Source organism: Chelonoidis abingdonii, chromosome 1 (genome assembly GCF_003597395.2).
Source record: "Chelonoidis abingdonii isolate Lonesome George chromosome 1, CheloAbing_2.0, whole genome shotgun sequence".
NCBI classification, from domain to species: Eukaryota; Metazoa; Chordata; order Testudines; family Testudinidae; genus Chelonoidis; species Chelonoidis abingdonii.
In genome coordinates, this window is record NC_133769.1 from 26,518,162 (window position 1) to 26,542,841 (window position 24,680).

Below are 24,680 nucleotides of genomic sequence, written 5' to 3' on the forward strand. Positions count from 1 at the left end.
ACATGAATGCAGATTCTCTCCTACCTTGTTTTATTTCCAAAGCACATTCGTCTCGCAGGGAGCAGCAGCTACACATCCTAGACGTCTGTAGAAGCGCTTTTGTTTTATATCGAACAAACAAAGTCGTTTTGCTAGAACCCCCACCAACTCTTTGTCAGGCGGTGGCTGAGCTGCAAGGGCCTACCCGTCTCCTGCAGCGGATTTCTTGCCTGGTAACGTGTTGCATTCCGCACCTGTTACGATTTGGCTCACTCCCATTCGAGCCACGTGACTGGCGCACTCTACCAGGGTCAGGCCTCATCGCCTTCTTTCCTCGCTCACAGTGCCCTTCATGAATTTGTCGCCAGCTAACTGGTCCTCGGTCCACACCTTTTGGCCTCCATTTCTATGCCTGGTTTAGCACGTCTAGGGATAGATGCAGCCTTACGGCTCCGCAGTGTATGACACTCTGCGACATCTCACTCCAACGCCACGCCTAGGTAAGGCTTGGTGGAATCACTCTAAGCTGGAATAGGATATGGCAAGCACTCGAGAAAGAAAAGACGGTACTCACCTTGTAAAACTGTTATTCTATCGAGATTATTGCTCATATTACATCCAACCGCGCCCTCCTTCCCACGTCAGATAGTCGGCTAAGGAAGGAACTGAAGAGCGGTTGGTCGGCAGGGTATGATATCCAGCGCCATGGCGGACCACTCCAGGGGGCCGACCTGCCGGCATCCCACCGAGTTGCATAGGGTAAAAAATCTTCCGACGAAACATGGCAACGGTGGAGCGCGCACTACCCTAAACTGAATGGATAGTGGTAACAACATCTCAGAGAACAAACAGTACCAGTACAGGTGATAACCCATCTTTTCGATATAACTAAAACTAATGTTATTCTCCTTCCACGCCAAATAAATATTTTGATTCAAGTGTTTGCTCCCAAGTCTGTAACATGATGCTAATATCTTAGAACCTTTAAAGAGAAAAGATGTTTCTTCCTTCATCGACCAAAATGAAGAGGCAAATAAAAGTGTAACACATGCTTGACTTTTAAATAATCAGTTTAAATAATGTAAAGCATTCTTAACAACATAAGTAAGAATATTTAAAAAAAAAAATTAAGCTGACTTTCCACTTAAGAACATCAGTATAATGTAATCATAGAATTATAAGAATATTCAGATTGGAAGGACCTCAGGAGGTCATCAGACCAACCCCTTGCTCAAAGCAGGACAATTCCCAACTAAATCATCCAAGCCAGGGCTTTGTCAAGCCTGACCTTAAAACCTCTAAGGAAGGAATTACCACCAACCCTAGGTAACCCATTCAGTGCTTCACCACTCTGAAGTGAAAGTTTTTCCTAATATCCAACCTAAAGCTCCCCCACTGCAACTTGAGAGCGTTACCTCTTGTTCTGTCTCATAGTATCACTGAGAACATCTGATCCATTCACTCTTTTGGAAACCCCTTTTCAGGTAGCTGAAAGCAGCTATCATATCCCTTTTTCTCACCTCTCTTCTCTTCGCAGACTAAACAATCCCAGTTTCCCTCAGCCTCTCCTCATAGGTCATGGCTCTAGCCCCTAATCATTTTTGTTGCCTCTGCTGGACTCTTTTTCCAATTTTTTCCACATCCTTCTTTAGTGTGGGGGCCCAAAACTGGAACACAGTACTCCTTCCCTTAACAGTATTGATGAGCCCACCAATTCGAAATAGAGAGCACCATGAGTCACAATCCTCATCTGCTGCAAGACAGCCCAAAATGCTGTTAGCCTTCTTGGCAACAAGGGCACACTGACTCACATCCAGCTTCTCGTCCACTGTAACCCCTAGGTCCTTTTCTGCAGAACTGCTTCTTAGCCATCCCTAGTCTGTAACAGTGAATGGGATTCTTCCGTCCTAAGTGCAGGACTCTGCACTTGTCCTTGTTGAATGCATGTGAAATGAATTTATCCATCTCTGTCCAGTCCCAGTGGATATGCTCCATAAATCAACATAAACTAGCAACCTTGGTGACAGTCACAGAGGTTATAGACACCGACTTTTTAATGTGCTAGGGGGTGCTCTTCCCCCCTGCTCTGTCCCAAGGCCCCTGCCTCTTCCTGACCCACCTCTTCCCACCCTGTTCTGCCACCTCCCCTGAGCACACCCAGCCCTTGCTCCTCTCCCCAGCACCTCCTGTCTGCCGCAGAACAGGTGCTGGAGGGGATGGGAAGGCACTGATCGGCAGAGCCTCCAGGGGACAGGAGGTGCTAGCGGGAGGGAAAGGCACTGATCGGGGAGCTGCCGGTAGGTGCTGAGCAGCCACCGTTTTGGAGTACCCAGGAGATTCATGGACTGTTCCTGTGATCCTCTAAATACATACCCCTCTGATACCAAAATTGTATCTTTATCCTGTCTGCACTTTAAAACACTTTCTAAATACTTGACATTCAGGCACTGTTCAAGGCAACTGATATACCATTCAGAATGAAAACAATATTCCTGCTATTATAAATGAAAATGGGAATTTTCCAGACAGCCACATTCTAAAGATTCAGACTACAAAGCAGATGTCAGGTTGCAAAACACAAGCCAATTTTTTCCAAAAAGAAAAATGTGCAGTCCTTGCAATTCTTTGACATGCTTTTATAGCACATGGTAGCTGTAATGAATATATATGTAAGGTTCTATTTTAGTGAGTTTTAGTTGGAAGCTGTCTGGTTTGTGGATCAGTATTTTTTAAGAAATCATTGGTGTTTAGGGGGGTTACAACAGGAATTCTTCACACATTTACTTCTCAATTGCTGAATAAACATTACTTTTATGTATTTAATGTCACAGGCACCATTGTTGCTTTCACTCTTTGACAACTGCATAAACAAAGAGATTCTACTTAGAGCCCTGATGTTTGCTGCAAATTTGAATGAGAATATGAAAAATGAAGAGGGCATCGTTACCCAGGGTCAATACAGTGAAGATTCAGTTTTTTCTCTGCTCTGTGGGCATTCTACCCAATATACTAAGAAACTGGTATGTTTATTGAATCACCATGATATGGAAGTGAAAGAACAAGTTGCCAAAATAATAACACAACTAAGAGGAGACTAAAACTAGATACTCCGTTAAATGACAGTAATAGAAAATGTTTATTGAATGCTAAAATGAATTTCATTTCATGAAAGAGTGAAGTTTAACCCACTGCTCTTATTTTGCTGAGCACCATTACATTACTGTAAGCAAGAGCTTACAATGCATTTAATACTCTTTCAGAGTAATGTAAAATAATGGTCTGTTTAGTACTGACAGTCTCCTACACAAAACTAGTGTGGGTACATGATACAGGAAAGACACTTTGGGCCATGGAAATATTTCCATTTCAAACTTACAGTAAGTTATGAAACAACGAGCTCAACTTTTAAAAAGTGAACCTTAAATTTTAGTTATGTAATTGTATTAACTTTACTATACACGTGCAGGGAAATACTGGAACATCTATTAAGTAAAATTAATCCCCACATTATTACTTGGCTGAAAGCATAATGAGATTAGTCAAATTATATCAACATTTTGAAGGGAACTAGAAAAAAATTTAACAAGTCGCTTATAAGCATTATTACCCTCTTAATTGCAAAGTGTATCAACTCAAAAAACAAATGCACTTGGAATACAGAATGTAGAACGTGTAGAAAACATCTTGTACTGAAACAAGACCACTAAAAATCCCTGAACAAAGAATTGTAGTGGCACAGTTGTGTCACTATAGTTAAGGTTGCATCTTGACCTTTTGTTTAAAGGTCAGCCTTTCTAAATCCTTTAAAATCAACATGCTTAGTTGGATTCCTCTGAAATTTGGTGTGCCGTGGGCGGTGAAGGGCATGGTTATTGATGTGGAGATACAAGCCCTAGGAAAAGTTACCATTTTTCAAAATGGTATTTTTGTTTTTTTGCACAGAGCTAAGGCTCAAACTGTTGATGTGGGTCAAAATAGTCTGAGTTTTACATAAGCTAGTGCACAGCACCCACTAGGTCTTAAGGGAGCCCAAAATGAGTGGTATTTAAGAATGTATATTTACAGTGCAAATGCACCAACACAGAAAAACATTTGCCACTTTATATGCTTTCTAGCCCAATTCTTGAAAGTGCTCTAAAATTAGAAATGTTATTTGAATGGCTTCGAAATTTGATGTGGTCATGGGGGCACAGGGTGGTGTTAGTGACCATAACTTGGAGTTATTTGATCAAGGAGTTCTTGAGTTACAGACCAGGACCACCCTCACCTCCCTCAAAATAATTGTTTCCTTTTGCTGTTAAACTGAGTGGTACTAATGACTGGATGACTCACAGACCTCATTAAGATTGATGGCTGTGCACTTACCCTTCAATTAACATAGCCAAGCATAAGTAAATCACAAGCCCCTATCTAGGACAAAAGGTTGCTACAATTTGAGTCATGGATGGCAGATTTTTTGCCGGGGGGAAGGTAATCAAAGTCTTTAGGGGGGGGAAGTAGACATGTGAATGCTTCCTGGGAGGGGAGAGGTATTAGGGGCCAGTGGAATAGGAGGAGGGAGTTATATGGGGGATAAGAGAGGTTGGGAGGCTCCAGTGAAGGAAGTGCAGCACCCCTGAACTCTGCCAGTATACCCCAATCTCCCTACACTCCACACCTCTGTCAATGTATGCACAAACTGCACACCTCCACCATTTCAATTAGTCTGTGAGCTTTTTGGGGCCGGAACTGTCATAGTGGTGTGGGAGCACCACTGTAGTTTAGGTTGTCACAACTTTTGTTTAAAGGTCAAACTTTAAGTCCTGTAAAATTGACATGCTTAGTCAGATTCTTCTGAGATCTGGTGTGCCCCAGAAGACTGCAAAGTAGGGTTAGTGATCCAAATGCAGGGCCATTTGAGCTAGAGGATGTAGAGAGAGAGGCCTGAAAATAGCTATTTTTCAAAATTTTTAGATGGTTGTGTGTTTTGCACAGAGCTAGAGCCTGAATTATTGATGTGATGCAGATCAAAATCTGTCTTGAGTTTTACCCAAAGTAGTGCATGACACCCACTAAATCTTTCAGGGACCCAAATTGAGAATGGTATTTAAGAACATGTTCACCTCTTCACTTGTGTAGAGGTGGTTTGGAAGGACTGCAGTCAGCGTGCACCAAAAAAGAAAAATGGGAGGGAGTTTCTATGTATCCACTTCATTTTTGCCTCCTTGGGGAGCTACCCACCACTGGTGGTTCCAATCCAAACCTTTGTACATCTGTATAATAAAGATTTAACAATGCATGTTGCTTGCTGCAAGTTGCTGTTTTTCATTTTGTGGGGAGGTTTACTTTGAACATAGCAGAATAATCAGCAGGGAGCCTAGGCAAAAGTTTTGTTATCAGGTGGGGAGGAACTGAAAACCAAGGACTTCAGGGGGAGCAGGTATAGGGGTTGTGGCTGCAGAGGGGGCAGGAAATGAGGCAATAGCTCTGGTGTGGTGGGAGGACAGATTTGTGTGGTGTCCCCAGAACCACACAGCATGGAGGTTTGGAACTGACAGCACAAATACCCTTGATTGCTGAAGGAAGAGAAACTTGCATGTTGCCAGCATGTGGATTCTGGCCAATTGCTGGATCACAAGGGTGCAGGAGAACACAGAGTACATGTTCACATGGGCTTGCTGACAGCAGACTGACATCAGTGGAGAGATGTAGTCTGTGCTGGCATATTTTTCCTACTCTGCAGCATCTAACTGCTGACTGTAGGGCTTGTGAAGTGGTTCTTCAGTTGTCCATGTGGTATTCTTTCTGGGAAAGAATTGGCAAAGTGAGTACACAAAAGGATCTAGAACATCCTGAATGTTATACTGCCTGGGGAAAATGAGGGTATGTGCATATGGAGGCTCTTCACAGGGAGGGAAGAGAGAAGGTGGCAGGGATTATCTATACTGATGGGAAAACTTCTGTTAATGTAGGACGTATCAGCACAGTTCAGGCCTGCCCTTGCTCTCCCTTATGATTTCCACAGGCTTCAAATCTCTCTTCTGCTCTACATTTCCCAATATATATTTTAGACAAGTGAAAAGTTCAGAAGCTGCAGATACAATGTTAGTATTAAACCACTAACAAGAAAAAGGGAGGGAAGTCCCCCATGAGACAGTCAACCTGTGGAACAATTTGCCCAAGGATGTTGTGAAGGCCAAGACTATAACAGAGTTCAAAAAGGAACCAGGTAAGTTCATGAAGGATATGTCCATCTATTAGCCAGAATGAGCAAGGATGGTGTCCCTAGCCTGTGTGTGCCAGAGGCTAGGAATGGGTGATGGAATGGATCACTTGATGATTACCTGTTCTGTTCATTCCCTCTGGCGCACCTGGCACTGGCCACTGTCAGAAGACAGGATACTGGGCTAGATGGATCTTTGGTCTGACGCACTATGGCCGTTCTTATGCATTTAATATGCAATGCATTCCCAGAACAAGAAATATCTGTACCCTGCAGTCAGACTTATGTTTTGGTATAACTAACAATCCTGTACATAGTAAAGCAAATTTTTACAATGAAATGTGAAGGAAAATTACAATTTTCCTGGCAATAGACTTTATTTTGTAAATCAGTATGGCAATTAATACAGATGCATTTTGCCAAGTTTTACAATACTGCACAAATTTTATAATCCCACAGCATGCTTAGTAAAGCCATATGGAAGCTGTGAAAAGTCTTCTATAGCCCGTGTTTGAGACAATGCCATCAGTGCCTCTGCTTATTTGAAAAAAAAAAAAAATACAGAAATAAAAGGCTGAATCATGACTTCAGATAGGAGCAAAATGAGTTTATGTTCTGTATTTGACAAGGAAAACCAATCTCAAAACAATAGAAATATTTAGATCTATGATAGAGTAATTTTAAAACAAAGAATACAGATATTCTGGCCAGCAGTAATTATGCATTAATGATGCAAATCTTAAGCAATCTCTCTTTAAAAAGGCACATTTCTTTAGATCATTTTTAGTTTCTCATGAAATGCAAACATCAGGCATTCAGTAAAATCAGTATTTTACTTTAAACATGCTTTCACAACAGGCGGAAGACTCCATCCCATAAAACCATATATGAAAAAATTAAAGCATTTTTTGGGGTGGATGTACATAGTTGAAATTACAAGGCATTTCTAGACAATGAATGCTTTGTACATTGAGTGTTTAAATCATCTCTCAATATGCCATTCAGTTTATAAGCAATTGTGTGATCAAGCAGGTATACAATTTTTACCTCTGAAATTAACAAACCTGGAGTCTAAAAATCTAGTACTAATTTTTAGAAAATTTTATTAGAGGGTTATGAAGCTATCAATCTTTTCATTATTTCCTAGTATAAATCAAAACAAGGCTCAAAGAATTTTCAGATTTTTTAAAATTATTCAAATCCATCGTCATTTATATTCAAGTCTCGTGATTCTCCATGGTGCAAGACAAAGAAATCCTCAGGCTTCAAGCCATATCTTTCAAGGGCTTCATTCAATTTAACTGGAGGATCCAAGTAATACTGGAGATAGAGGGGAGAAAGAGATACAATGCCAACATTAGATAAAATATGGCTTTCAAGCTCTACACCAGTGGTTCTCAGCCTATTTACCATTGTGGGCCGCATCCAACACTACTACTATGGGCCTGAGGATGTCATGTGGGCTGCAGCTGTGTGTTGACTGGGCCACAGGTTGAGAACCACTGCTCTGTACAAACTGGTTCACCTTTTAGATATACTAGGCAAAGTGTACCAGGTGTACATTTTCTGAGATTAAGTGAACATGAAAGGTTTTTTGCGGGGGGGAGGTTTGGAGGTTCTTATTATTATTTAAAACACCCCACTGAAATTATACAATTAGTAACAGACAACACATGACCTATAATCTTTACAATACTAGCTACATATGCATCTATGACTCAAAATCTATATTACCTCACACCCTATTGGATAAGAGTTCTTAAATAAACCAGGACCAGTTCACTCCTGGGTTGGGAACCATGGGGAAATGTTAAGTACTGGAGGAAGTGAGGTTGGTGATTCAGTAGATGGCACTTTCTTTCCCAGTTTTAGAAAAATGCATTCCCTGTCATGATCAACAAAAAATAAAGATTTCCCTCTCTCACATTTAAAGGTTATTAGTTTAATTGTTCAAGCAAACAAATTGTCATTTCAATGCTGTCTTCTTGCTGCATTACATTTTTGAAAATAAATTTAGGTAATATGAACTCTTCCTCTGAAGAAGGTACACTATGCACACAGCATTTCTAGGCAATGCTATCTTGAATACAAAGCAAAGCATATTAAAAAAAGGCTTACGGGAGTTTTCAACATATATTCAGAATAATGAAAAAAGCACTCCTTGTATACTAAAGGCACAGACTATTCAAGGTAGCCTGGATGTGAAACGCTGTATGAAAGATACTGTGTTTACATATGTTGCTGCCTTAATAACTCAGTATCCAGGCTACTAGTTACAAGATAAAATGCATATAGATGTTTTAACAAGAATTTCCCCTAAACTACAATTTTACAAACAGTGGCAACATATTACCTATATTAGAAACTTGCTTATGAAGGTAAAAATTAAGCAATAGAACAGGATATGAAATTGTCAATAAAGTGTACGTCAAATTAACTATAAAAGGAACTGTTAATTATGCAGGATTAGACAGTATATAACACTTTAGTAAACATGTAAAATGTGATTTACACGTGTAATATTCTAACTTCTGCCTGTCTGCCAATGATACAGCAATAAAAGCAAACTTAGCAGTACACGAGCATCTGAAGAAGTGGGGTTTTTCACCCAGGAAAGCTTATGCCCAAATAAATCTGTTAATCTTTAAAGTGCCACCAGACTCCTCGTTTTTGTGGATATAGACTAACTCAGCTACCCCTATGATACTTAGCAGTTACATATTGTGATAAAGTTTCTCCTCTACCTTGGTGGGTCCTGCGCTTATTGGCGGATTTTGCTAGCCTCAGATCTTTCTGTATCTGATCAGGAGCTGGGAGGTTTTGGGGGGAACCCGGGCCCGCCCTTTACCCTGGGTTCCAGCCCAGGGCCCTGTGGACTGCAGCTCTCTAGAGTGCCTTCTGGAACAGCTACACAACAGCTACAATTCTCTGGGCTACTTCCCCCTGGCCTCCTCCCAATACCTTCTTTGTCCTCATCACAGGACCTTCCTCCTGGTGTCTGTTAACGCTTGTACTGCTTAGTCCTCCAGCAGCATGTCCTCTCACTCCCAGCTCCTTACGCACACTCACTAACTGGAGTGAGACCCTTTTTATACCAGGTGTCCTGATTAGCCTTAATTCTAGTAACTTCCCAATTGATTACAGGTGTCCTAATTAGCCTGCTTGCCTTAATTAATTCTAGAAAGTTCCTGAGTTTCTGGAATAGTCCCTGTTATCTTACCAAGGGAAAAGGGACCTGCTTAACCTGGAGCTAACATATCTACCTTTGACCACTCTCTTGTGGCCATCTGTCCTGACCCTGTCACAATATTTATTCACATTTCTGCTGTCCTTGATTTTTGTATACCTAAATTACTATCCATACAACAGAACACTCCCATCCTCCATTTCAGAAAGTTTTTTCATCCTGTGACTCATTAATAATTTCATCTATAATAGTAATAAAAACCATGATTGTCTGTTTTAGTCTTGCTATCCAGCACATTTCTATAATACCTGCTGATGTACTATTGTAAATATTTTCTTCCCAATTTGGGGCATTCCGATCTGAAGATCAATTGCAGAATTTATCATCTTCTGTGTCAATTTCTCTTTCTGGGTTTCTGACACAAGCTCTTCTTTGTCCCGTCATCTGATCTAGATTTGTGTCCCAAGTGTCTGATAATTCAAGGCATGGATGCAAAATTTCAAATGCCGAACTAGAATTATAGTCTGTCTTTCTGGGTTTCTTCTCTTATTCTCTCCCTTAACTCATCTGTCATGAATTCTATTACCTGTATCACTTATCTGTGGTCATTTACTACATAAGCAGTCTCATGTTAGGTTGATGCTAACCCAGTACCACAAATCTGATGACAAGACCTGCTCTTTTAACATGCAACATTGATCTCTCCTTATCAAGTGTATTATGCCTTCCCCTTTTTCTGTGCACCAGTTCCTCTGCCAAAAGAGATAGTATTTCAAATCTGCCTGCATAACAAAAGCTCCCAATGTGCTGATATTTTTTCACTGCCATTTTATCTTGAAGTATTTGACATTCACAAGAAATTCAGCTCTATTGAGAGCATTTTATACCTTGAGCTAAAATTGTTAAGAAAACTGAACTAGTTTTTGTATTAAAAATTGTAGAATTTAGTCTTAACTAAATACATACAATATGTAGTCAGTTACGTAAGGATAAAGACAAAATAAGCTTATAATTCTGAGCTATAGATAATCCATTTATAGATGTTTGTTATAATATGAGATGATTAAGCTTAATTACTGTTTCCATACTTAGAAAATTTGAATGTATTCATGATTAGCCCAAACTCACCTCATTTGCTAAAGCAAAGGTTCCCCAATGAATCGCTACAGACTTCTTTGACTGAACATCAATATGAATTCTTACAGCTTCTTCAGGATTCACATGCTGGTATTTCATAAACCACCTAACAAACACAAAATAACTTACATATTTAGTGTAACCTTTTACATTCAAGATATCTGTTCTTTATTAGGGTTTTTAAATAGGCAAGAGATGTTAAGATATCCTCATTTAATCAAAAGAAGGTCTATAACTGTCACCAAGTTACAGAGACTGTAGAAATCCATTTGCTAGTAATGACTAGCATTCCTTCAACTAATTACAATAGATGTATACAACAGCACGCACATGCACAGAATTTGGAGGGCTATTCTGTTTTTTAATCGGTATTCTTTATAGAGGTGGGAAGTTTCCCAATGTATTCAGCTTAAGGATTTATGGGCCATCTGCTCTGAAGCAAGTTCATGCTAACATCACCATAATCAATATGTATGAAAAATCATACGATAGAATACAAGAAACACGCTTCAGTAGATAGCACTCTTCTCTCTGAGTCGGTATTGAATGAACACTTTGCTTGCTACTGGAGGTGCAGTGTTCTGAGCAAGTCCCAAGTATAAGGCATGGATTAAAATTACATTGGTTCAACTTCTAGAATTTGCTATAATTAATTGAAGGCCAGTGACAAACTCTCTCTAAAGGGGAAGAGAGAAGCAGATTTTGCACACCAATGAGAATGCTAGCATTTATTTCTGAACTGGGTAGTTCATCAGAAATACTGGACTTTAATCTCACCATTCTGATTTCTGGTTTGCTTCCCCAACCTGCCCAAACTTCATTTCTGACATTTTAGCAACTGTTATCTTGAGACCTGCTAAAGCTAAAAACTAGGACTGCCAAGCGATTAAACAAATTAATCAGGCTTAAACAATAGAATACCATTTATTTAAATATTTTTGGATGTTTTCTACATTTTCAAATACACTGATTTGAATTACAACACAGAATAAAAAGTGTACAGTGCTCACTTTACATTTATTTTTATTACAAATATTCGCACTGTAAAAAAACAAAAGAAATAGTATACTTCAATTCACCTAATACACATAGTGTAGTGCAATCTCTTTATAATGAAAGTTGACCTTACGAATGTAGAATTATGTACAAAAAATAATTGCATTCAAAAATAAAACAATATAAAACTTTAGAACCTACAAGTCCACTCAGTCCTACTTCAGCCAATTGCTCAGACAAACAAGTTTGTTACACTTTGCAGGAGATAATGTTACCCACGTCTTGTTTACAATGTCACCCAAAAGTGAGAACATGTATTCACATGGCACTGTTGTAGCCAGCATTACAAGATATTTATGTGCCAGATGCACTAAAGATTCATGTGTCTCTTCATGGTTTAACCACCATTCCAGAAGACATGCGTCCATGCTGATAATGGGTTCTGCTCGATAACAATCCAAAGCAGAGCACATTGATGCATGTTCATTTTCATCATCTGAGTCAGATGCCACCAGAAGGTTGATTTTCCTTTTTGATGGTTTGGGTTCTGAAGTTTCCACATCAGAGTGTTGCTCTTTTAAGACATCTGAAAGCATTCTCCACACCTCGTCCCTCTCAGATTTTGAAAGGCACTTCAGATTCTTAAACCGTGGGTTGAGTGCTTTATCTGTCCTTAGAAATCTCACATTGGTACCTTCTTTGCATTTTGTCAAATCTGCTGTGAAAGTGTTCTTAAAACGAACATGTGTTGGGTCATCATCCAAGACTGCTATAACATGAAATATATGGCAGAACGTAGGCAAAACAGAACAGGAGACATGCAATTCTCCCCCAAGGAGTTCAGTCACAAATTTAATTAACACATTTTTTTAATGAGCATCATCAGCATGGAAGCATGTCCTCTGGAATGGTGGTTGAAGCATGAAGGGGCATGTGAATGTTTAGCATATCTGGCACATAAATACCATGCAATGCCTACAAAAGTGCCAGTTGAAAACCTGTTCTCACATTCAGGTGACATTGTAAATAAGAAGAGGGCAGCATTATCTCCTGAAAATATAAACAAACTTGTTTGTCTTAGGGACTGGCTGAACAAGAAGTAGGACTGAGTGGACTTGTAGGCTCTGAAGTTTTACATTGTTTTGTTTTTGAGTGCAGTTATGTAAGAAAAAAAATCTACAGTTGTAAGTTACACTTTCACAATAAAGAGATTGCACTACAGTACTTGTATGGAGTTGAACTGACAAATACTATTTCTTTTATTGTTTTTACAGTGCAAATATTTGTAAAAATAATATCAAGTGAGCACTATACACTTTGCATTCTGTGTTGTAATCGAAATCAATATATTTGAAAACATAGAAAAACATGCAAAAATATTTAATACATTTCAACTGGTAGTCTATTATTTAACAGCACGATTAATCGCAATTAATTTTTTTAATCACAGTTAACTTTGAGTTAATTGCATGAGTTAACTGCAATTAATTGACACCCCTACTAAGAACCAATGCTTTATCCCACCTGAAAGCTTAGATACCATGTGATAAGGAGGAAATAGATGCCCAGGCAAACACGTCTTTCAAATGCTATAAAGCATTCAGAATCATGTGACAACTGAAATCGGGGAAAGTAATGTGGTAATTAGAATAATATAGTAGCACTGTAAATTGTGTTAATGTATGAAAATGGATTTCAGATTGGGTGATCCCAGTGGCCTTTCCTATTCCTACTTTCTTTTCACATTAAAATAATGCCAGGCTGTATGTGTTTTTCAATAGTTTTTGGAGTAATGTCTGATTAAAAAAAACACCACATTTCAGCTTCTTTCCCCTCTCTTTCTACATCTTGGCTCTGGTGTACACTTAAAATTTAGATTGACTTAGGTACATCACTCATGGGTATGAAAAATTCACATCCTAGAGTACTGTAGTTAAGCTGACCCAACGCTCAGTGTGGACACAACTAGATCAACAGAAGAATTCTTCTGTCAACATAGCTTCCGCCCATTCAGGGAGGTGGATTATGTACATTGATGGAAAAACTCCTTCTGTTGACGTAGGAAGCGTCTGCACTACGCTGCGACAACAACATAGCTGCAGCTGTGCCGCCCACAGCACAGACATGCCCTTGCTCTCCCTTACTATTTCCACAGCCTTCAAATTGCTCTTCTGCTCTACATTTCCTGAAATGTATTTTAGACAAGTGAAAAGTTCAGAAGCTGCAGATACAATGTTAGTATTAAACCATTAACAAGAAAAAACGTGGTTTGAATTCAGTATATCATTTCATTAATATAGTTTACATATCTTTTGGTCAAACCCTTTGAAATTTGCATACCTTGGTTCATAAGCTCCAATGGGAATAGCTGCAAGATCAAAAGGTCCAAATCTTTTGCCTATCTCTTTAAAAGCAACACAGTAACCAGTATCTCCTGCAAAGAAAAACCTATTCCAGGGTCCCAAGACAGACCAGCTGCCCCAAAGAGTCTTGTTGTCATCTGTTGCAGTCCTCTTGCACCAGTGTTGAGATGGGGTAAAGACAAAAGTAACTGCATCATGACCGGGGACACAATTCTCTTCCCACCAGTCCAGTTCAATCACATTTTCACAGCCACATTTCTGCATCCATTCTAAAAGACCCAGAGGCACAAACCATCTCAACTCAGTGCCAAAACGCTTGTTTAAACTCTCTACAGTATTATAATCCAAATGGTCATAGTGGGTGTGGCTGATCATTACTGCATCTATTTTTGGGAGCTGATCTACTGTGCATGGAGGTCCTCGGAAACGTTTTGGACCCACGAACTGTGCTGGGGAAGCCCGCTGGCTGAAGATGGGGTCAGTAAGAATTACAAGTCCATCCATTTCCACCATAACCGAGGCATGTCCTAACCATGTGACTCGCATGCCAGTTCCAGTCTTACCAACTAGTTCGGGGTTTGGAATGAAGTAAGGGTTTAACACAGGAAGCTCTTTATCAAGGTCCTAGCAAAAAAACAACAAAAAGAGAGTTAGAAAGCAAAGCGCACACACAACAAAAAGCCCACAAAGCACCAATCACAAAACAAGGCTTGTTCTTAGTGTACATCTTTAATTTCTAGGAAACCTGCAAGTAGGTGCACAGAGATACCATTTCCAGTGACTTCAATAGCTTCCTATTAAATTAAAATCATTAATCTTTCTAGGCCTTAGAACATGCTTTTGAGAACAGGAGAATTAGGCCTGCAGCTCTACAAAGGAAACAATTCAAAAGATGTGCTGAAAACAACTTGCAGACTTTTACTGGAATGAAATAGAATTGCTCAAAATTAGCAACAAATTCTGACATCTTGCCCCTATTGCCCTGGAAGAGGATTTTAGTGGTGCTGCTGCTGCTGCTACTACTACTATCATCTCTTGGAGTTTGGCCTTTAGCTTAAATATTGGAGCTATAGCTTGTGGATCTGAGCAATATCCTTCCAGAGTCCCAGCAGGGATAGATTTATTACAAGTTACTTATTAGACTGAAGAGACTTTAATCTGCTAGGAGGACCACTAATATGCTACCGGCAGAGTCAATAATTCAATGAACAATGCTGATAAATTTTTAAGAAACTGCCAAGTAGAGAGGTATAATGCAGCACCACTGCTGCTACCTTACTTATGGAGGGTTATCTTAAATGTGAAGTCCCATGGAAGCTTAATTAAAAATTGGAATATGAATTTCAGTTCTACTGAAACTGTATTGAAAGGTAATGATTAAGTGTAGTTCCTTTTAAATCAGTATTTCAATCTTGGACTTCATTGGAGCTGTAGTTGGAATAAAGAATTCCATTAAAAAGTGTGTTACAGAAACACCCTGAATGTATTTTTTTTTTTTTTAGAAAGGAGGTGATACAAATTGCACTATTTGCAGTTAGACATTTATCTCCCTTTCACAATAACTATGGCAATGCTCTCTGAAAAGAGGATAAAGCCATATTTGATCCACTTGACCACTTCCAACTGATGAGGGTGCAGAAGAGAGCCACAAAAATAATTTGAGAGATGGAGAAAATGCCTTACAATGAGAGACTCAAAGAACAAAATGCGTTCAGTTTATCACAAAGAAGAGATAGAAATTACTTGATTACCTTCACGGTATTATAGTGTTCTTTGATCCAGCAAAGAGAGGACAATAAGAACCAATAGCTGGACATTGAATCCAGATAAATTCAAATTAGAAATAAGGCACAATTTTCTTTTTCTCTACCAAGGGAACTGATATTATCTCCATCATTGATATTTTCAGATCAAGACTGAATGCCTTTCTGGGAGATATACTTTAGCCAAATACAAGTTGTTGGGCTAGGTGCAGGAATAACTCACTGAAAATCTGTGACCTCTATTATACAGGCAGTCAGACTAGATGATCAAATGGTCCCTTCCGGTCTTAAAATCTATGAATTAATACAAAATTATGGAAAGGAGTTGGGGCAAAGCATTTTCAGGTCTTCTTCATAAAACAGATTTTTGATTTTTGATGTGTTGAAAAAATTTCTTCATGACTGTCTTTTTTAAATGTTCAAATTTTGGATTAAAAAAATAGGTTTTTCCAAGTCATCATTTCATTATTCAAATTACAAGTACTTAAAAAAAAGGGTGTACAACTTCTACTGCAATATATTCCATACTAAATCATTTGAATTGCACAACGAGGTAAACAATGAGGTGGATAAAATACACAATCTTATCCGGATTTAGTATTAGCATACTAGTATTACGGTGGTGACACAGTTGCACTATAGATGTTTGGTTTTGTTCCAAGAACAAAGGCAGATGTTTGAAATATGACATTAATGACAAATTGGCTGTGGACAAAGATATCTAGAGAAAAATATTTACTATTCACTTCTTTTCATTTCTGCATTAATGTGAAATCCCCACCTCCCCACCCCAAATGCAAAGCAAGAAGAAATGCATGACTGGCTTTAGTAAGATTGGTTAATTAGCTTAGGACTTTGGAGCTCAGTACATACTGACGCACCATCTGATTTTATTTTAACTGAGATTTGTGGAGCAACACAAAATCAACAATTTATGTTTACAATACATGGTGATTAAAGCTATCTCAATGCCATTTAGAAAAGTCATTAACAAAGCCAGTAACATACAGAAAGTCTGTGGTCTAGATTCCCAGTTAAAAATGGAGGCTTGTAATAATTTAGCAATAGTCTGTAGTTCAATGAAGTACATCATGGGTGTTATACAATTCCACATGCAAAATACTGACTGATAACATGAACCAGTTAAGGGTGTCAGCTACTTAGCATGTTCTTAAAATCAAGGAGTTGCTAACTAGAATGCAGAGGAAGCGGCAGTTTGTAGTAAAGATGCGCTACAGCTAAACAGTGTCAAGGGAAGTATGTGTTGTGGAAAATTGATCACATGGTTGATTTTGGATCAGACAGCCTGAGGCTCTTTTATTTCATACAAGCATATAAGCAGGGAGAGACAGCGTGGCCCCACGCAAGAGGCAAGCTGCTCTGCTTTCTACAAATCTTACCAAGCTTATGAAGGTTAAAACTGCAAAACGTAGCACGCTCGTTACACATCTTAATTGCCTTATTTGGGATACAACCTTAATCACAAGCAAGCTGACCAATTACTTTTTCATTTATGGTTTTTCCTGTTATTGTTATTCCTACTCAAGTTTGTGTTTTGAGTGTTCTAACACCTTTTATTCGCAGTCTGGCTCTGCAAGGACAGCTGTTGCAATCTGGCATGTCCCAGGGCCTTCTGTCCTACCTCCTGTTTCCCCCTTTTCCCAATTTCAGTTCCCCTTTTTGGGGCCCTGACCACACCTTTCTGCCCCCGCATGCCCTTTGTACAGAAAAACAAGCCTAGCTGAAGCTCTTAAGTTTCATAGCCTTGGAAAAGGCCTAAAGCATTGGGGAGGGGGGGTTAATCACTTTTCCCTGACACATGGAACCCTCAGCTTTAATTTTAAGTAGGCTCAGAAATACTTTATGATTTAATTCAGAGGTGATGCAGACAATGGTGAAGCAAGCAGTGAAGTGGCTTGGGAGCTGAGAAGTCCAAATAATAATGCTTCATCTATCTTTTTGCTGCGTCTGACTTTGACTTTTTCTGACTTCACTTTAGTGACGCTCCTACTGTTTGCTAGTTCTTACTTCACCATCTGAAGTGCAAACTAGGAAATCAGAGTTGGGTCATGTCCCTGCCTGCAGGTATATGGGATCTTGGGGAGCAATTACCACACAGGTGGGGTGCCAATTAATTTCTTTATTAAAGGAAAAAGGAAGTGTGTGGAATGTTAAACAGAATGAAATACCCAAGATGGGATGCGAGGATGTTAAGACGATGCATGTCTAGCAGATGAGAGACAAGTGATGGGGGTGGGCATCATTAGTTGAACAGAGTTGTTTCCAGGAGTACTAACAGGTGGAGTACAAGTATTAGAGTGCTTCAATTGCAACATGGTGACTCATCGAGTATACAGTTACCGATTGATAGGCACTCACTTTATATAGAACAACTTTACGTGTATCAATATGCTGGACGTCGCCAACTACTATAACCGTCCCCACTGGCAAGTCACCATAGAAATTGACAAAATACTACCAATGCGGTAAGAACTTACCTATACTCCCACCGCCGTTACAAATTTCTTAGATAAAATGTATTAAGTGGTTAGTGGCCTTATATACAATGTAACACAATGGTATTAATGCAAATACAAAGTATATCAGAAAAGTGGAAGCAACCAATGGAGTGTTATAATTACAAGTAAAATGTGAAACACAGAGCAATAATGCAACATGAGTGATAAGTGAAATTATGCAATGTAGAAAATTACTGACTTAATTTGTGAGGCTGTGATAGCAAGAGTGTACCTAAAAGCTGGGTCAAGGAGCAGGAGGGGGAGGGGAGTGAATGATTAGTGGCAACTGATGAGAGGAGAGTGTGGCCGCAAGCAGCGAGAGACTTTGAAGCCCTGCAGGGTAAGGACAACAGACTAGAGAGAGGTTTTAAGCAACAAGCGGACACCAAAACAAAGGGAAAAAAGCGGCAAAGGGTTTGGGAAGTTTCACAGGGGGAGAAGCAGCAAGGGGTTTCGGAAGTTCAGGGGGTGATGCAGACGTGGGGGGGGAGGCAGCAAGGAGTTGGGGAGTTAGGAGAGAGTGAAGATGCAGGGAAAAAAGCAGCAAAGGGTTTGGGAAGTTATACGGGGGAGAAGCAGCAAGGGGTTTGGGAAGTTCAGGGGGTGATGCAGACGCGGGGGGAGCAACAAGGAGTTGTAACAGGGAGACAGGGAGAAGCACACAGAGGGGGGGATTGGAGTGGGGGAAAAACAGAAAGTTATACAGAGGGAGAAGCAGCAAGGGGTTTGGGAAGTTCGGAGGGTGATGCAGACGCTGGGGAGGGGGAAGCAGCAGGGAGTTGGGAAGTTAGGAGAGAGTGAAGATGCAGGGAAAAAAGCAGCAAAGGGTTTGGGAAGTTATAAGGGGGAGAAGCAGCAAGGGGTTTGGGAAGTTCGGAGGGTGATGCAGACGCGGGGGGGGGGCAACAAGGAGTTGTAACGGAGACAGGGAGAAGCACACAGAGTGGGGATTGGAGCGGGGGAAAAACAGACAAAGTTATACAGGGAGAGAAGCAGCAAAGGGTTTGGGAAGTTCAGAGGGTGATGCAGATGCAGGGGGGGAAGGCAGCAAGGAGTTGTAACAGGGAGACACGGAGAAGCACAAGGGGGGGATTGGAGCGGGGGAAAAACAGTCAAAGTTATACAGAGGGAGAAGCAACAAAAACCTTATCTATCTTAACCAACAACTAGGCAAAACAACAAATATCACAATTCTAAGCAAAACTATAACAAGCAACTATAGGGAGCAACAAAACAGCAAACTATAACAAGGCAGGTGAAACTTCACAAGTCTAAATCTTAACTATAATCTTATAAACTAAAACACAAAACCATGGTGCACCTTATGTATGGGGATTACTAGAAGGGCAGAGTGGTATGTGCCCAGGGATGTGCTGCAGCAGTGGATACAGCTGAAAGCCAGAGAGCCCCGAGGCAAGCCCAAGGAGCAGGCTAGCAGCGCACAAACTATTTTAGCAGCAAAGTGCCACGGAGTTTAGAAAGAGGTTTTTAAGACACGACCAAGTTTAGCTTGAGTCTGTGTGCTGGGAGACAGAGCCAGCAGCTAAAATAAAAAATAAAATATAGAGAGTTCACAGAGGATTCTTACCAGCCCCCAGGAGAGCAGCAGAGGCAAAAGCAGCAAGACATCAGAAGGTAGTACGGTTTCAATATCAGGAGATCTCTCAGACAGCAATCTTCTTGTGCGGGGGAGGGAGTTTCAAAACAGGGTACGCTCAAAAATAAACGAGAGCGAGAAAGGACCCCCAGACCTGGCTGATCAGAGCAGGTAGCAAGGCAGAACCTTTCTGCTGTTAGTTTAAAAAGTCTGTTTTTAAAGGCAAACTCAGGCAGTTTCCCGCAGTACGTTGATTGGCTCCTTTGAACAGGGGAGAGAGGAGGCAGGGAAAAACTGTAGGTGAGCACAGAGACATGTCTGGCAGAGTCCTGTGCAATAGGTGACTCAAAAAGCACATGAGGCTATGACTCATGCCCAGGTCTTAAAACACAATAAGTCTTGCAGCTCTGGACATTGCTACCCTACACGAGCCCAGGTTTAACAAGTGATAAGAGGCAACCTTTGAAACGGCAGTGGTCCCACTTGCACAAGTGGCCATCCCTTTGAGAAGGGCAATGCTCTTGGTAAAAACTTAGGGGTCCTCCCTTTGAGAAGGGAATGGCTCTTGGTAACAACTTAAGGGGTCCCTCCTTTGAGAAGGGCAGTGGGTCTGGTAAACAACTTAACAGCCAGGGAGGGGCGGCCACAGGAGGAGAACAAGAACAAAATGGAGTATGGGGACAGCTGTAAGAAACAAAATGGAATAGGGGGATAGCTGTAACAGACAGGTCAGTTAGCTCTGCACCAGGCATGCTATAAATTCCTTCTTGATCTTATCTTAAGTCACAGATAGTTATCCTGCAGCTCAAATGAAACAATATTACAGCTCTCCATTGCACACACAACACACCAAAGCACCGACCCATGTCGTCAGTCATTAACCAGACTCACAGGTTGCTGGTCACTCTTTTAATACATACAACTGTTTGCTCCATAGCGTCTTTTGCAGGGCCATGTGTAGTGCTGCAGGAGCTCCCTGCCTTAGTCCACAAGTTGTGGCCATCTACTCAGAGCATTGTGGTCTAAGCTGTGAACTTGGCATCAGTCTTTAAACAGTTAACTAAGGATAACAAAACTCAGAATTTGACTGGCTGTGCTTTTAAAGGCAAGTGTTTAGTTGTAGTGCTTGAGACCAAAGCCCTGACCTGGTCCTAAGGATCTGGGCTAGCAGTGACCAGTTCCTGCTCTGTCCAAGTGTCACCCAGACAACTCTTAAGAAGAAGCAGGCAAACCTTTTCAACTGGTCTGCTTGCTCCAGTCAGTGTCTTCTCCTCGCCCTTCCAGGCCTCTGAAGGACTAAATCTTCTTGGTAACCTGGTCGGAGTGGGTTTTTCTCGAGCAGCCAGGTGACAGTGCAAGCCAGGATGTGAACTCCACACAAGATAATGTAGCAAGCCAGCAGTGGTGGTAGGAGCTGCAAATAATTGGTGCACGCATACTGGCTAAATGTCCAGGGCGTGCATGCTGGATGTTGTGGGACTTGCAAATTTAAAATGGGTTAATTAATCCTGGAGAATAGCGCTCAAAATGCTGTCAGACCAACTGTTTACAGCTTTAATCTATTCCTTAAATAGATTCCCTACCCCTCTGAGATCAAACAACTCTGAGCCACTATCGCTAAAAATGCAATATATAGACTTATTTTCTCATCAGAAGTACTGTCAATTAGCTGTTTCATTCATAGATTAACCAATGAAAGTCTCCCACATGCTTCAGACTGTGAAGCATAAACTCTTATGATTGCCTCCTGGATGCTGAAAAGTACTAGCTCAGAAGTGTATCTCCACAAAGTGCATCTCAAAACTGAGGCGTTTAAGACCAATATCCAGTTCTCTTTGTGGCAGGAACCGTATTTTCTTTCTTTTGTTGTGGGGGAGGGTTTGTAGTTTTTTTTTATTTTTAGGGTTTTGGTTTTTTTACATTATGATTGTATACAGTTCTAGCACAATGAAGCCCTGAAACTGACTGAGACCTACAGGCACTGATGCAAGACAAATAAATAATAGTGTCTTTTCCCAATAACCTGACAGTGTCTTAGTATAAATGTTTGCTCAACTTAGCCCCAATATAAAAACTTACTCTCTCTGAGAGAATCTAACCTATGTATTGTGGCTGGCAAAAAGAGGAAATCATCATTACAATTTAGTAGTGGTTTTATACCATCCCAAAGCTATATAAAGTTTTCACCACCATTCAAATCATACAGTAACATTTTTGTAATTAAATGTCCCATAAGTAATAATTGCACCTTGAATAATGCAGTAGATATCCTACAAATTGTAGACATGTCCAATATCTATTGAAAGAGAAACATGCAATAACCTGTAACCATGTGAGTTCAGAAAAATGCTGTTTGGGTATTTCCTGAAGTTTCTCTCAACATATAACCTGAACTGGATAATCTACTCCAAGTTTATAGGCCTCACACATAGAATTAAAGATTTCACATTAAAACGGTAGAAATGGATGGCTTTTGAAAGAAATAATAAAAAAAATTAAAAGATACATAAAAAAAACAGTGAAACTGATGAGTCTCCAAAAACAGTGGTGGTCAACCTGCGGCCCACAGGGGTAATCTGCTGGCAGGCCACGAGATGGTTTGTTTACATTGACTGACTGCAGGCATGGCCACCTACCGCTCCCAGTGGCTGTGGTTTGCCATTCCTGGCCAATGGGAACTGCAGGAAGCGACACGGGCCACAGGGACATGCTAGCCGCTGCTTCCCGCAGCTCCCATTGGATGGGGCCAGCAAACCGTGGCCACTGGGAGCTGCAGGCGGGCAATGTAAACAAACTGTCTCGCAGCCCACCAGCGGACTACCTTGGCAGGCCACAGGTTCCCCACCACTGGTCTAGAGTCTCAAAAAGAGGCCTAAGAAGTCTTATTTGAAAATCCTCTTATTTTAAAGATAGGAATTGAGAGCTCTCAGTGCCCCACAGGATTAGGACTTACATCTTGGAATAGTAAACATGCAAATAGTTACCTGTTTTGAAGATGGGATGTTGCTGTTATTTTTTTCGACAAGGGCCCATTTCAAAATATTTGGCAAGGATGGAGATTTCCATGTTGGCCAAGGGTTGACAAACTTTCCATCTTTATCTCTCTTTGATTTAGTTACATCTTCCTCTAAACGGTAATCCAATCTGAAGCTTTTTCTGGACGTCCTGGACGAGTCACTGCCTCTGGAACCTCGAATTGAATTTTGTCGTTTCCTTACTGCCTCCTTAGGGTACTGGTTACATGCAGTTGAAGGTTGCTCTTCATCTGCCTTCTCATCCATGTCTTTTGATGAAGAGCTAAAATATATTTTTGAAATGAATTAATCTTTTCTCTCACTAACATTAACATTCATAACATTGAAAGCTTTCCACACCACCACAAAAATAAAGCTGCCCTTTCCATTTTGCAATTTATTTTTCCATACAACTTTACTTTTTAGAACAGTTATTACACGGAAAGCTTAAAAAACAGGTCTTAGCAAGTAGCGTAGTTCAGGCAGAAACTTCCTTCCTGGTATGCATAACTTTAGAACCCAGCCCTATGACATACTAAATATAAAAGAGGGGAATGTTCTTTACTTTCTCTTTTTGGAAGAGTACCAAACTCCTCCTAAAGTTCATTTAACACCTGATGTAATTTGATCTTACAAGCACATCCTTGATTTTCTTGAACTATGAAATATTTTATACTTGACATCGGACCTTTGTTCTGTAATAAAAACTGCAGTATTATGTAGCAATAAAGATACTTCTGTTTGAAAGACACATCAATAAATAATGCATCTCTGTATAATATGAACAAGATGTATGAACACAAGAGGTATTTGATGCCTCAAGATAGCTGTATTTTAGACAATATAGGTAAGCTGAAAGTTCAGTTAAGCTTAACCGATATAATTAAAGTCAAATGTCTGAAGGATAATCCAAGTCCCATGAAATTAGTCATCCCAGGGATGAGCTGCAGAAGTCTGGTATCCATTAAGTAGGCTGGTTCCTGGACTTAGAGTCTACAATAGGTCCAATGTTTGTGTTTTATTTGCAACATTTAGTATTCTATATCTTCAAAGTGTTCCACAAACAATACCTTAATTTCAGCACCACTGTAAAGTTAATAAATATCCTTATTTTGCAACTGGAGAAACAAATTAATTTACCCACAGCTCCAGTTTAAGTCTATTTCATAGAAGCAATTAGAATATGGGAGCCAAGAGCTCCTAACCCATGCTGCATTCACAATATTGTCATGCTGAACATGCATCCTCTACAGTTTACAAATTTAGATAAAACAATCCAAACTCAACAGGATTCCAAGGTGGGGGGAAAAATCCTCGCAAAGTGATAAATGAGTGACTTAACAACTTTAGTTTCTTAAGAAAATCTGGAATACACTTATTTTGAATTAAATTTTCAATCCTCTCCCAATATTAAGACAAATGTTGGTTTGGTGTCCAGTTATTTAAAACAGGAAAGTACAAGACTTCAGACCTTTACATGATTAAAAACAATAAATGACCAGAGGCAGACAAGTAGCATTGTACATTGTTTAGAATCAGTGAAACACTGTTTAAATAGATACGCACCACAAGACAAAATTAAATGACTGGATGGAAACAGCATTTGTATTGGTCTCCAGTAAGTTTGGAAACATTCTTATAGGGTAATGTCTTGATTAGATACTTCAAAACAATGTGGAGGGAATTTTAGCATTCGTGAATTAAGACTGATGGTACTAACTAGAAGCAAAAATAGAGGTACCAGTATCCAGCATGCAAACCTCCCTTTATAGTTCCAGAGTTACTATACCTTTTATCACAGTCAAGAACCATTCCTACACACAGGCTGGGAATTGGGCTGTTTACTGATATGGAACAAGCCCTCTACACATTCTGGACTAAATAAACTTTTCACCCAATAATCAAGCTTGACCTCAGATATCC

The 24,680-nt window shown here is 40.1% G+C and overlaps 2 protein-coding genes across 5 annotated transcripts in view; one reads left to right on the forward strand and one right to left on the reverse strand.

Moving 5' to 3' along the window:
* Positions 1-5,257, forward strand: part of ARMC10 (armadillo repeat containing 10) — a 29,852-nt gene extending 24,595 nt beyond the window's left edge. For both annotated transcript variants that reach the window (XM_032774538.2, XM_032774539.2), the window contains exon 6: positions 2,811-5,257. In XM_032774538.2, the coding sequence (XP_032630429.1) occupies positions 2,811-3,077 (267 nt within the window). In that variant the 3' untranslated portion in view covers positions 3,078-5,257. The remainder of the gene's footprint in view (positions 1-2,810) is intronic.
* A 1,282-nt stretch (positions 5,258-6,539) lies between these two features.
* The window catches only part of NAPEPLD (N-acyl phosphatidylethanolamine phospholipase D), a 32,087-nt gene continuing 13,946 nt past the window's right edge, over positions 6,540-24,680 (reverse strand). For all 3 annotated transcript variants that reach the window (XM_032774530.2, XM_032774531.2, XM_032774532.2), the window contains 4 exons: positions 22,728-23,040; positions 13,842-14,488; positions 10,497-10,611; positions 6,540-7,501 (listed from right to left, as the gene is read on the reverse strand). In XM_032774530.2, the coding sequence (XP_032630421.1) occupies positions 7,373-7,501; positions 10,497-10,611; positions 13,842-14,488; positions 22,728-23,040 (1,204 nt within the window). In that variant the 3' untranslated portion in view covers positions 6,540-7,372. The remainder of the gene's footprint in view (positions 7,502-10,496; positions 10,612-13,841; positions 14,489-22,727; positions 23,041-24,680) is intronic.